Below are 13,788 nucleotides of genomic sequence, written 5' to 3' on the forward strand. Positions count from 1 at the left end.
CCTTTCAAGACGCTGTCCATTCCGTTCAACTGCTCTTCCAAGTCCTTTGCTGTCTCTGACAGAATTACAATGTCATCGGCGAACCTCAACGTTTTTATTTCTTCTCCATGGATTTTAATACCTACTCCGAACTTTTCTTCTGTTTCCTTTACTGCTTGCTCAATATACAGATTGAATAACATCAGGGATAGGCTACAATTCCTGTCTCACTCCCTTCCCAACCACTGCTTCCCTTTCATGTCCCTCGACTCTTATAACTGCCATCTGGTTTCTGTACAAATTGTAAATAGCCTTTCGCTCCCTGTATTTTACCCCTGCCACCTTATGAATTTGAAAGAGAGTATTCCAGTCAACATTGTCGAAAGCTTTGTGTAAGCCTACAAATGCTAGAATTGTAGATTTGCCTTTCCTTAATCTATTTTCTAAGATAAATCATAGGGTCAGTATTGCCTCACGTGTTCCAACATTTCTACGGAATCCAAACTCATCTTCCCCAAGGTAGGCTTCTACTAGTTTTTCCATTTGTCTGTAAAGAATTCACGTTAGTATTTTGCAGCAGTGACTTACTAAACTGATAGTTCTGTAATTTTCACATCTGTCAACACCTGCTTTCTTTGGGATTGGAATTATTATATTCTTCTTGAAGTCTGAGGGTATTTCGCCTGTCTCATACATCTTGCTCACCGGATGGCAGAGTTTTGTGAGGACTGGCTCTCCCAAGGCCGTCAGTAGTTCTAATGGAATGTTGTCTACTCCCGGGGCCTTGTTTCGACTCCGGTCTTTCAGTGCTCTGTCAGACAGGACGATCTTACCATTTCCCATGTGTTTTTGTGACCTCACATGCACAGGTGACCCCCAAGTTTCCATCAGAGACACATGCCAGATGTCAGCAGCCCAGGTGTTTCTTTTGCGGTGCCGCAGCCTGATTTACGACCCCAGCAGAGGGTGCCCCGCAACTTCCCCGTGTGTAACGTGCCCCTCCCCCCTCGGTGTGCCCGCAGGCTGTTGCTGGTGCTGTCGGCGGCGGCGCTGTCGTCGGCCGCCCCCGACTCGGCGGCGGAGGAGTACGAGTACGAGGACGAGGAGGAGGCGGCGCCGGCGCCGCCCCCGCCGCCCCCGTCGCCGGCCAGGGGCGGCTCGCGGCTCAACGCGCTGCTCGGCTCGAGGGGCGCCGCGGGGGGCAGGCCCGCCTCCCCGCTGAGCAGGGGGGCCAAGCCGGCCGCCCCCGCCAAGGCCGCCGAGCCCGCGCCGCCTCCGCCGCCCCCGCAGCCGGAGCCGGTAAGTTGCGCGCCGCAGCCCGACCGCATGTCGCCTCACCGACTCACAGGCAACAACCTCACCTACAACTGAACCTCTCAGCTTCCCCATTGCTACCACTGGATCGTGGGGTCCCAGGGTCGATTCCCGGCCGGGTCGAGGATTTTCTCCGCCCGGGGACTGGCTGTTTGTGTTGTCGTCGTCATCTCGTCATCATTTGTCAAGCGGCGGGATTGGAACTGGAAAATCTGGAAATTGTACGGCCGCCGATGACCTCGATGTTGAGTGCCCCACAAACTAACATCACAATAATGTTGCTTATAATCCGTCTTCATTGCAATTTTTTTTTTTTATTCGTATGACCGGTTTCGGTTCATTCAGATCTGATATTTCAGTTGCAGGAGTAACCCGTCCAAATCCAACAACTTTCACACGCTGCGTGACGCAGATCTGAAGATGCTTCTGAATGAACCGAAACCGGTCATATGAATAAAAAAATTTGCAATCAAGACGGATTATAAGTAACATTATAAAATCAGTGATTGCTGTTATCCCATAAGACATTATATGATACGCAAATTGGGATGGAAGTCATTAAAGCAAAGACGTTTTTCGTCGCGGTGAGATCTATTCAGTCACCAACTTTCTCTTCCGAATGCGAAAATATTTTGTTGAGCCCAACCTACATAGGTAGGAATGATCATCAAAATAAAATAAGAGAAATCAGAGCACGAACAGAAAGGTTTAGGTGTTTGTTTTTCCCGCGCGCTGTTCGGGAGTGGAATGGTAGAGAGATAGTATGATTGTGGTTCGATGAACCCTCTGCCAAGCACTTGAATGTCAATTGCAGAGTAGTCATGTAGATGTAGATGTAGATGTCTGTTTTTGCAAAATAATATCGCAATCGTGCCCTCCCGGTTGGCCGTGTGTTCTGACGCACTGCTTTCCGGACGGGAAGCAGCGCCTGGTCCCCGGCACGAATCCGCCCTGCAGACTTGTGTCGAGGTCCGCTGAACCGGCCAGTCTGTGGATGGTTTTTAGGCGGTTTTCCATCTGCCTGAGCGAATGCGGGCTGGTTTCCCTTATTCCGGCTCAGCTACGCAATGTCGGCGATTGCTGCGCAAACAAGTTCTCTACGTACGCGTACACCAGCATTACTCTACCACGCAAACATACGGGTTACACTCGTCTGGTGTGAGACGTTCCCTGGGGGGTCCACCGGGGGACGAACCGCACAATAACCCTGGTTTTGGTGTGGGGCGGCGGAGGGGTGAAGTGGACTGAGGTAGTCGTCGTGTGGTTGTGGACCGCTGCAGCTGAGGCGGGGACGAAGCCTTTTCGTCGTTTCTGGGTCCCCGGTTAACATACAATACAATACAATTTCTGCTTCCGTACATGAGTGATCACCATGTCCAACTCTCGCGTGTAGGATCAGAGTTCGATTCCCGATACTGCCAGGGATTTTCCTTGATGGGAGGACGGAAACGGGGCTCACACAACCTGGTGATGCCAACTGAGAAGCTGCTCGAGTGATTAGTTTCGGCTACGAGGTCTGGCAATGCGACAACGGCCGGGAGACGTCGCAGGCTGACCCCACACGCCTCCTTTTCTAACCAGATGACGTCACTGGTAAAGGACAACACGGCGGTCGGTCGATCACGATTTGGTCTCCTCGTACCAGAAGGACAAGCGTCTATGGTATCTGAACGCCAGTGCACAGCCATCGTTGTCCTAAAGCAGTATGCCACCATTCTAAAAGGAAAAACACTCGAAGATATCTGAGTGCTGTCGAATGTAACAGTATTTGTACCATATTAACGAATTCGTTGGTAGCTTAGGCCGAAGAGTAGCTGGATTGTGGTCATAGACATGCTAGTCTGAATCTCGCTACCACCGTACTTTTTTATTTTGCGAAACTCCATATCACCCGACGAGGTGGCGCAGTCGTTAGCACACTGGACTCACACTCGGGTGGACGACGGTTCAAACCCACGTCCGGCCATCCAGGTTTAGGTTTTCCGTGATTTCCCTGAATCACTTCAGGTAAATGCCGGGATGGTTCCTTTGAAAGGGCACGGCCTTCTTCCTTCCCCATCCTTTCTCAATCTGATGTGACCAATGACCTCACTGTTTTGTCCCCTCACCCAAATCAACCAACCAAAACTCCATACCTACTAAAAACTGGAAATGTTGATTAACAGGTATGAAATAACAATGTTTCAAATCAACCAACCAAAACTCCATAGCTAATGAAAACTGGAAATGTTAATTAACGGGTATGAAATAATAATGTTACAAATGAAAAATAACATATTTTTTTCTCTGTGTTGGTCATATGGAAATATGTTAATAATTGATACTAAGCAAAAAGCCTTCTTTTTAAATGAGAAAACATATACATGAATAACAGATGTACTGTTCAATTTATCGCAATTTTGATTTTCATTTATACTCGATCTTTCTCATTTTGTGCCAAATTTCATTTTTTTGTAAATGTTCCCATTTTAGTGTGAATAATAGTAATCAGAGATAAAATTTTTAATTTTTATTAAATTTATCAATCTGTATTTCTTAACTAACATATGCATCTGTCAATAAATTGGGTGAGTTCAATCACGCAAGTGGTCCTGGGTTGATTGAGAAAGTATCACTTCTTCCCATGTGGCATGCAAGATACTACCATGCTATTCAGTAACGATTTCATCTGGTTCAATATCCAACAAAGAAAGTCACGCTGGTACATTCTGTTGCTGTGTGTTTCCATTCCATGATTAACGTGATTTGAAGAGAAGTAATTAAATGAGCTCTAACATGGAAAGTAAGCGTTTCCGCACACATGTCCACACAACATATTTTCTTTCTTTCTGTGTGAGGAATGTTTCCTGAAAGTTTGGCCGTACCTTTTTGTAACACCCTGTATATATACATATATATATATATATATATATATATATATATATATATATATATATATAGAGTCAAATGGTGATGTCCAAATTTGACATGTAGTGCAGAGTGCTGTAGGTCACTTGATGTAGACCCGGCAGATCACTATTGCATTTTGTGTTCAAAGTGTGTTTATATATATATATATATGCAGCTTCAACAGGATACCACAGTTCATCAAGAGTAGTGACTGGCGTACTGTGAACAGCCAGTTGCTCGGCCACCATTGACCAGACGTTTTCAGTTGGTGAGAGATCTGGAGAATATGCTGGCCAGGGCAGCAGTCGAACATTTTCTGCATCCAGAAAGGCCCGTACAGGACCTGCAACATGCGGTCGTGCATTATCCTGCTGAAATGTAGGGTTTCGCAGAGATCGAATGGAGGGTAGAGCCACGTGTCGTAACACATCTCAAATGTAACGTCCACTGTTCAAAGTGCCGTCAATGCGAACAAGAGGTGACCGAGAAGTGTAACCAATAGCACCCCATACCATCACGCCAGGTGCTACGCCAGTATGGCGATGACGAATACACGCTTCGAATGTGGGTTCACCGCCATGTCGCTAAACGCGGATGCGACCATTGTGATGCTGTAAACAGAACCTGGATTCATCCGAAAAAATGACGTTTTGCCATTCGTGCACCCAGGTTCGTCGTCGAGTACACCATCGTAGGCGCTCCTGTCTGTGATGCAGCGTCAAGGGTAACCGCAGTCGTGGTCTCCGAGTTGATAGTCCGTGCTGCTGCAAACGTCGCCGAACTGTTCGTGCAGATCGTTGTCGTCTTGGAGATGTCCCCATTTGTGGACTCAGGGATCGAGACGTGGCTGCATGATCCGTTACAGCCGTGCGGATATGATGCCTGTCATCTCGACTGCTAGTGATACGAGGCCGTTGGGATCCAGCACGGCGTTCCGTATTTCCCTCCTGAACCCACCGATTCCATATTCTGCTAACAGTCATTGGATCTCGACCGACGCGAGCAGCAATGTCGCGATACGATAAACCGCAATCGCGATAGGCTACAATCCGACCTTTCTCAAAGTCGGAAATGTGATGGTACGCATTTCTCCTCCTTACACGAGGCATCACAACGACGTTTGAGCAGGCAACGCCGGTCAGCTGCTGTTTGTGTATGAGAAATCGGTTGAAAACTTTCCTCATGTCAGCACGTTGTAGGTGTCGCCACCAGCGCCAACCTTGTGTGAATGCTCTGAAAAGCTAATCATTTGCATATCACAGCATGTTCTTCCTGTCGGTTAAATTTCGCGTCTGTAGCACGTGATCTTCGTGGTGTACCAATTTTTATGACCATAGCAATTGGCCAGTCCTCCAGTTTCTTCGGGAAATCATTTGTGTAGGAATATATATGATGTCACTCCTCAACCTAAACTTCATAAGGGTTGTGGGGTGACAACAAAGTGTATACAAAATGCTGTGATGTTTGCTGATGACGTGGTTGCACTTGCCAGCTAGAAGAATTTTCTAAAAGTATTCCAGTGTCTCCCTTGTATGCTGCAAGCGATGCGTCCAGTTGGCATCACCCTGGGACCAGTTTTGGAGTGCCTTAGGTCTCCACTGGAGGGAGGGGTGTTTTGGGAGGGTGTGACGTGGCGTGTCTTGTCTTTCAGGCGGAGGCTGAGGAGGGCAGCGAGGAAGAGGGTGCTGAGGAGGATCAGCAAGCAGCCACCACGACCACCGAGCCTCCCAAGAAGGGCCTGGTGCGCGGCGGCGTGAGGCCCTTCCGCAGCAACGACGACCTGCTGGCAGCACTCAAGCGCAGGAGGCAGCAGCAGGTAAACAACAGCAACAACAACAGCAAGGGGGTGGGAGGGGAGGGGGGAGTTTCTCGGGAAATGCTCTCGGGTTACCACCTGAGTCGTATTGCCGAAACGTTTCGACCAGTTTCCTATTCGTCATCTTCAGGTGAATTGTGAGGCTCGTGTGCAGTTTGTTACTCTGTAGCTGCCGGAATGCAGAGCACTCTGCTGAAAGGCCCAACAAGTAGGCCACTGAGTCTCCAGGAAAGACATCTTGGTGGACTGTGGCACAGAGGGGAGTCTGCACCTCGAGTCCCGCTGCTGCCCGGCTTCGTTACTGCCAGTGCCGTCATATATAGTATACAGGGTGTCCCAAAAAGAATGATATACCACAGCCGAGGGCAGGTGGGGGGAACCTGGACAGATGACGGGAAAGGAAAGGGGGGGGGAAGGAGAGGAAAAAACAAAGTGGCGGAAGGGGGGAAAGGAGCTGATGGAGGACGAGGACCCATAAGAGGGGGGCGGGTGGTGGGCAGATGCAACTGGGAGTGGGGAAGGCGGAGGAGGGGAATGCAAATGGACTCAGGAGGGGGGAGGCAGGGAGAGGTTAGGTGGGGAGAAAACAGGATGGAATGGGGGGAACAGGGAGCCCGGGAAAAGGACAGACGAAAGGAGAAGGGTAATAAATGTAATCGGCATGGTCTGGAGTTTCAGAAACAATTCGCTAGCTGCTGCTATGAGTTCAGTTTCCTCAAAGCCAACCTGCCTCAATGTTACTGCCAGTGCCAATATATACAGTGTGTCCCAAGGAGCATGACCCGATTTTAACTTGTAACAATATTGAGACAAATGTCAGTAGGCAGCTGAAACAGCGCTAGATCTAATCTTTTTTTTCCTTTTATTGAGTTTCGATCCCCCCCCCCCCCCCCGAAGGGCGACACGGCGGCAGATGGGGGCAGGGACAGGACCGAGACCAATGAGGAGGAAAAAAGAGGGGAGGAATGGAAAAGAAGAAAAGAGGGAGCTGTGGGAGGAAGAGGACATACAAAAAGGGGGGCAGAGCGGATGCCAGAAGGAGTGGGGAAGGCAGTGGAGGGGAAAGCAAAAGCACTTGGGGGAGAGAAGGGAGTCAAAGAGAGGATAGGCAAGGAAGAACAGGATGGAAGTGGGGGGAGAGGGAGCCAAGGAAAAGGACAGAGGAAGGGAGGGGGTGAGGATCTTAGTTGATAGGAGGGATAGATGGGGGGAGAGAGGGCATCATCCAGGAGGGGGAGTTGGTGGAAGCCACCTCAGGAATAGGGGGAAAGGTGTAGGGGGGATACAATGGTGAAGGCGTGGCAGTGGGTGGGGGTTGGAGAGAAGAGGAACAACCAGGGGATGAGAGGGATCAAGATGGCGGGAGGTGTAGAGGATGCGGACATCTTCAAGCAAAAGAAGCAGATGGGGGAAAGGAATCAGGTCATAGAGGATCTGCATGAGGCATGGGAGGCGTATACATAAGGCAAGACAGAGTGCATGGTGCTCGAGGATCTTGATGGACGTAGAATTTGGGGCGGGGGGGGGGGGGCAGATATCCATGCGGGACTGGCATAGCAGAGGATGGGACGGATTACGGATTTGTAGGTGTTCGGGTTCAACCCTCCAACGGCAGGGTGCAAAACGATGACCTACGTATGCCTCTGTACCGTACGCCGTGCATGCTCCGCCCATCACAGTTGCTCCCCCCAAGACTGGGAAGTGATGCCGCTCTTAGTAGAACACTGGCGGCAACGGTATACCGCACTCAGGGACGATATTCGAATACTCGGACTGGCTGCACCGAATAACGTTCTGCTTTCGTGCTGGATAGTACAGGATTCCACCTCCTGCTAAGAGGTAACCCATGTCTCTGTTAATTAAATTATCCACCAAAGCTAATTTCAATTGCCTCTTTATAGACAGTGTTCCAAAAACCGGAAGTGTTGCCAGGCATCACAGTTTCGTCAGATTTCACACCGTGTCGCTAATTTAAGCAGTGTTCAGCTACTGCCGATTTATCCGACCATTGTAGCCTCATATGACGGCGATGTTCCACACACCTGCCACCAACTGTGCGAATCGAATGGCCGATGGAAGCCTTCCCACATCGACACGGAATTTTGTATACACCGTGTTTCCTAAGCCCCAAATCATCTTTCACTGAGCCGAGCAGTTCCCTAATCTCAGAAGGTGGATGGAACACACTCTTAATGTTAAAATTCCTTAAAACTCCTCCAGTCTTAAACGATATGCATAAGGAAGAGAGGCCACCGATGTATGTTCCTCTTCATGCACCTCCAGTGATGGTCCAAACTCGATAGCCTGACGAATCTGCTTCTCAGAGTCTCCACTTTCCTTAAAAACAGCAATCAAATGGGTAAGTTCTCGGGTTACGCTGTCCGCGTCGGATCTGGCATATGCTCTGTGTACCAGAGTCCCAAGGACGCCACTGTGTCGGTGTGGTGGATGACAACTCTTAGAATGCAGGTACCGATGTCTGTGCATCGGCTTTCGGTGAACACTGTGTCCCAAAGAGCCATCTGTTTTTTTTTTTATAAACCGTGACGTCTAAAAATGGAAGCATCCCATCCCTTTGAACCTGTATGGTTGCTCTTCTACTGCGCCTGAGGCTAGGCGGAGCTCGCTTTTCTTCTCTTCCTGTGGAGGCCGCTCACGATGTGGTGACACCCCAGTCAGTGTGCTGCTGGCTGACCTCTTCTCACAGCCCTCTCTGCAGCATCATTCTCGATCTTCGTGCTGGTGCTTGTTGGTACACTGGAACACTACACCCGCCCGTCCGATTTTTTTAATAACCATTTTGCAAATCCCGCATCCGGCCATCCCGATTTAGATTTTCTGTGATTTCCCTAAATCGCTCCAGGCAAATGCCGGGATGGTTTCTTTCGAAGGGCACGGCCGACTTCCTTCCCCGTCCTTCCCTAATCCGATGAGACCGATGACCTCGCTGTCTGGTTCTCCTTCCCCAAAATGACCAACCAACCGACCATTTTGCAAAGATCCTGTGTACCTCAGTAGTAGTCCACCCAGCCAGTCGCACGGTGTAACGCACTGCTTCCCGAGCGGGAAGGTGTGCCGCTCCCCGGCACGAATCCGCCTGGCCGATTAGTGTCGATCCAGTGTGCCGGCCAGCTTCTGGACGGTTTTTGAGACGGTTTTCCACCATCCTCGGCTGATGCGGGCTGGTTCCCCTTATTCCACCTCAGTTACACTATGTTGGCGATCGCTGCGTAAACACTGTCTCCATGTACGTGTACACTGTAATTACTCTACCCCTGCAAACATTTGTGGTAGACGTTCCCAGGGCGAGGGGGGATTCCACTGGGGGCCAAACCACTCAATAGCCCTGGGTTCAGGGTGGGGCGGCGGTCGGGTGGGTGGACTGCTGTGGCCTGTTGTGGGGTTGTGAACCACCGAAGGCTACAGCAGATCGAGATCCAGTGTGCTGGTCAGCTTGAGGATGGTTTTTAAGGTAGTTTTCCACCTTCCTCTGCTGATGCAGGCTGGTTCCCCTTATTCCGCCTCAGTTACCCTATGTCGGCAATCACTGCATAAACACTGTCTCCACGTACGCGTACACTGTAATTACTCTACCCCGCAATCATTTGTGGTTACACTCATCTGGTAGACGTTCCCAGGGGGAGGGGGGATTCCACTGGGGGCCAAACCATGCAGTAACCATGGGTTCAGTGTGGAGTGGGTGGAATGCTGTGGCCTGTTGTGGGGTTGTGAAACACTGAGGGCTAGAGCGAGACAAAGACCCTCCATCGTTTCTAGGTCCCCGGTTCAATACACACAATATGCACACACACACACACACATCTTACTAGTGAGCAATAAAGTCTGCACAGTGGAGCCTAGTGAGAACCCTCGACGCGGTGCCCGCAGGTGTCCTCGGGTGGCCACCACGGCGGGTCGGCGGGCCGCAGCACGACCACCACCACGGAGGCGTCGGCGGAGGTGACGGCGAGCAAGAGCCGCAGCACGCAGGCCTCCGGCGGCGGCAGCCGGCGGGGGCGGTTCAACGGGGGCGGGGCGCGCGCCGCCGCCGGCTCCAGCAGCGACGCCGCCGTCGTGCAGCCGCCGCCCTCCGCCTCCGGGGGCGGCAGGAGCCGCTTCTCCGGCCGGCGCGGCGCAGCCTCCTCCGCCGCCGCGGACCTGGACGCCTCCGAGCAGCAGGCGGACGAGCAGCCCGCCCCCGCCGCCCCCGCCAGGTCCGGCAAGGCGTTCCGCGGCCGCCGCCAGTGAGAGTCCGGCCGCCGCTCGCCCACGCCCACGACGGTATTTATTTCTGCTCCCAAAGACAGCCGACCCACAACCCGCTGCCCTCTAGCGACCCGGAGCCCCCAGAGGAGGCTGGCCGGCACGCGGAGTACCCCGACCTCTGGCCGGGAGCCCGCGCGCCGGCCACCCCTCCGTCACCACCTCACAGCGACCACTGAGTGACGTACCCAGACTGGCAGCAGTGCCGCTAACCCTACTGAGGGTAGTTCCCCAAACCGCCGCTAGGCAGCGCTAGGAAGTCACCAGCAATATTCGCCCATTACCGAACTACAGACAGCTTTGAATGCCAACCCCAACCTGTGGGGTCCCTTTCCAGTTGGCAGTCCTTAGAGTGCCTCTAGGGTAACACTAAATAATCTTTCCCAAGTCGAGCCAGCTTGCTAGAAGCTGACACATTTGTACTTCCCCAACACACCACCAGACCTCGCTAGGAAGACATTAACATTACTCGTCCCACAGTGGACCCACCATCAGTTCCTCATCCTCCCTCCTTCCTCCACCCTCCCTGCCATTCTTAACTTGCATATACTTCTCCAAAATCCCAGTAGACAGAGCTAAATAGGTACCAGACGTCCTCTACACTCAAGAATAAATGTTGACAACCGACCCAATGTACCTCTCTCCAGTTGGCAGTTCCTCAAAGTCACACTAGGACAACACTAAAGCCATTTCCCCAAGCCTAGCCACCTCGCGACATGTATCCACTCGCCACTGCGTCACTCCTGTGTTAAGTTCCCAAAAACACCGAAAATCCACTCTAAAAATCCACTGCCCACTAGCCAAAATCGACCAACTTTGAACACCCATCCCCCTTGCCATTAAAAACCTTTCATGTCCTCAGTTCTAAATTACAGCAGATGGCTCTAAAAACACATCAGACAGTTTCTAAACCCAAGCATAAATGTCCATCGCCATCACACTTTATCTTCTTCCAGTCGGTAGTACCTCAACAGATTGCTACAAAAACAAAGCCACACATTCCCAAGTCATTCCAGTAGACACTCACTTACCACTGTGCCACTCCCACACTTGTAGTTTACCAAAGTACCAATAGGCTCCCTAAAAAGCATCACGAAAACTCAACTATTACTTTGCAAATGCATTCCTCCCCCGTTGGTAGTTCTTTGTTCTTCAGATTCCACTGGGGACATAATAGCATTTGCCCTGCACTGATGAAAGAGAGCAATCCATCAAACGTAATTTCCTTAACATTGTAACTAGATCTCCAAGACGGCACTATTTTGTGCTGTTTATATGTTACAATCTTACATCATGTATCACTACTATGAGCCATTCACTTTCCACTCTGCTACACGCCACATGTTTCAACAAACCCTCAGTAGGTTGTGCTAGGAAAACAACACTCTCTTTTCACGAGTGAAGTACAACCAACTTTCATTAAATATTCCCTTCACACTGAATGAGTTCTCATTCCAATAGGAAGACGCCAGAGTTGTCCCTTTCCAACGAGTTCTGAACAGCCATTCCTTTACCACTCCACTTCACTCCTGCACCAGCAAATACCCATAGGAAGACATTAGCATTTTATCTTTACTTTCAACAGCTATCCCCTCATTTCTGTACCATCTGCCTGCCACTTTCTCAAAATGTCAGTAGATGATGCCAAGCTCTATTCAATATACAGATCCACCTTCACTGGGGAAGAAACAATGGGGATTCGTCCAAAGACACCATAACTGACAACCTAGTAGACATTGGACAGCTCTCCCTTCAAATAAACTTAGACATCCTGTGTCTCAAATAGCCAACAGAGCAGGGTAACCAAAGTTGACTCTCAGGATGAAATATGTCTGATTTACTTGTCTGCCTTCTTACAGTCTTGTGTTGCAAGTTCAGGAGCGTTAGTCTGATCCTTGCTACAGGAGATCTCTGTGCCTTAATCATAGCTGGATGATCATCTGTTCAGAAAACCCTACGATGCCCAAATATTTCTGGTGCCAAAAAGGTCACGTCTTGAAAAAGCTACCAACATACTTGCTGTATATTCTTAGCTACACTAGCTCAGCAACTAAGTGAGATTCACATCAACACACCGCATTTCTCAACCCTGGCTTTACGTTCTGTGAACCTATCACAAGTTCCTGCCTTCCATTGGGGATGTCAAAGGGTATTTTTGCGGTGTCTTGGTGCATTCTAGCAGAGTAGGAATACAATAAAAATTTCCATTTAGCAATGTTTGAGTTGAGTGTGATGGTGTTGACGACAGTTGGTGGCACCTGGTGAAATGACGGTGACTCCATTTTTGTGAACACCAAAGTTGTTGCTACTGTGCATTCTCCTCCCCCCCTCCCCTCCCCTCCCCTCAGAGGTCCGGGTACGTCACTGTGAGCAGAGACTGAACACCACCGAGCAACCCTTCTCCAGGGCAGTTCGCGGGAGTACGCGCTAGTGCCGAACTTACGGATCCACCTGGACTGGGCTCCACTCTCGGAAAAGTGCAATAAAACCACAAACAGCAGCAGATCCTACTGCAATGGACAGTACGAACTCTCTCATATCTACCAGTACAATAAACTTTCATCATTAACTGGATGGCAGGAAATGAATCTTATGTGTATAGTTAGTTGCAAATAAGGCTGACGGCAGGTTACTGCCACCTCTGAACAGTCACTTGCCACTTAAACTTACAGTCATGTTCAAGTTTGTTCTGTAATTCCACTACAGCCTGTTCTGTCAATAAAGTAACTTGTATAAACCTCTGAAAAAGTTTGCCTTTTCCCCTACAGCGTAACTTCTCCTACACCACAGGTTCCCATCCTCACTCCATTTTTATTTACAGGTGAAAATTTCAGGCTGATGGATGCAAAGTGAAGAACTAAATGTGGGGCTATTACCACTGAGAACAGCTTATCTAGATGAAATGTAGGTACGTTGTACTTCATAAGATTTGAAGAAGGCAGATGGATGTTGGTCCCATTTGTTCTTATATTTCCCTCTCAGCTGCAGTTTTGATTCTTGTCCAGTCCCCAAGGCAATAAGCACAACATGAGGCCCAAAGTGTGGGACTAATACCACAGAGTACCATTTTCTTGAATGAAAAATACTCCATCTAGGAATTCTGTGATTCCCAGTTGGTCCTTAAATACCCCTTTGAACTGCACTTTTCTGGCTGGGCCAATATCCAGGTCGGCAGGCATAACATGAGGCCCAAGATGTGGGACTACTACCACAAGGTACCAAACTTCACTCAATTTACACTCACTCACAAAAAGAAAATTAAGTGTGTAGAAGAAGATGAAGTGAAATGTAATTTCACACATTTATGCACAAACTTTTTCTGTCTAGGTCACACTTTATTTCTTCTAATTATGTGTTTTGTCACACAGCCATCTCCCTCCTACTGTAATGCAAAAAGGTAAAAATGTGGCATACCCATTATTTCACATATTACAAGACAGATTCGTCATAAGAAAAAACGTGGTAAATACTGAATACATGTCATTTGGCAATACTGCAAGAGAAAAGATGCGGTGACAGATAGCTGG

The 13,788-nt window shown here is 49.6% G+C and overlaps 1 protein-coding gene across 1 annotated transcript in view; it reads left to right on the forward strand.

Annotated features, from left to right (window-relative positions):
- The window catches only part of LOC124720535 (myc-associated zinc finger protein-like), a 171,870-nt gene extending 158,861 nt beyond the window's left edge, over positions 1–13,009 (forward strand). The window contains exons 2-4 of the mRNA XM_047245889.1: positions 1,002–1,278; positions 5,834–5,998; positions 9,887–13,009. Coding sequence (XP_047101845.1) covers positions 1,002–1,278; positions 5,834–5,998; positions 9,887–10,246 — 802 coding nt within the window. The 3' untranslated portion in view covers positions 10,247–13,009. The remainder of the gene's footprint in view (positions 1–1,001; positions 1,279–5,833; positions 5,999–9,886) is intronic.
- The last annotated feature ends 779 nt before the right edge of the window (positions 13,010–13,788 follow it).

This window comes from Schistocerca piceifrons, chromosome 11 (assembly GCF_021461385.2).
Source record: "Schistocerca piceifrons isolate TAMUIC-IGC-003096 chromosome 11, iqSchPice1.1, whole genome shotgun sequence".
Taxonomy (NCBI): Eukaryota; Metazoa; Arthropoda; class Insecta; order Orthoptera; family Acrididae; genus Schistocerca; species Schistocerca piceifrons.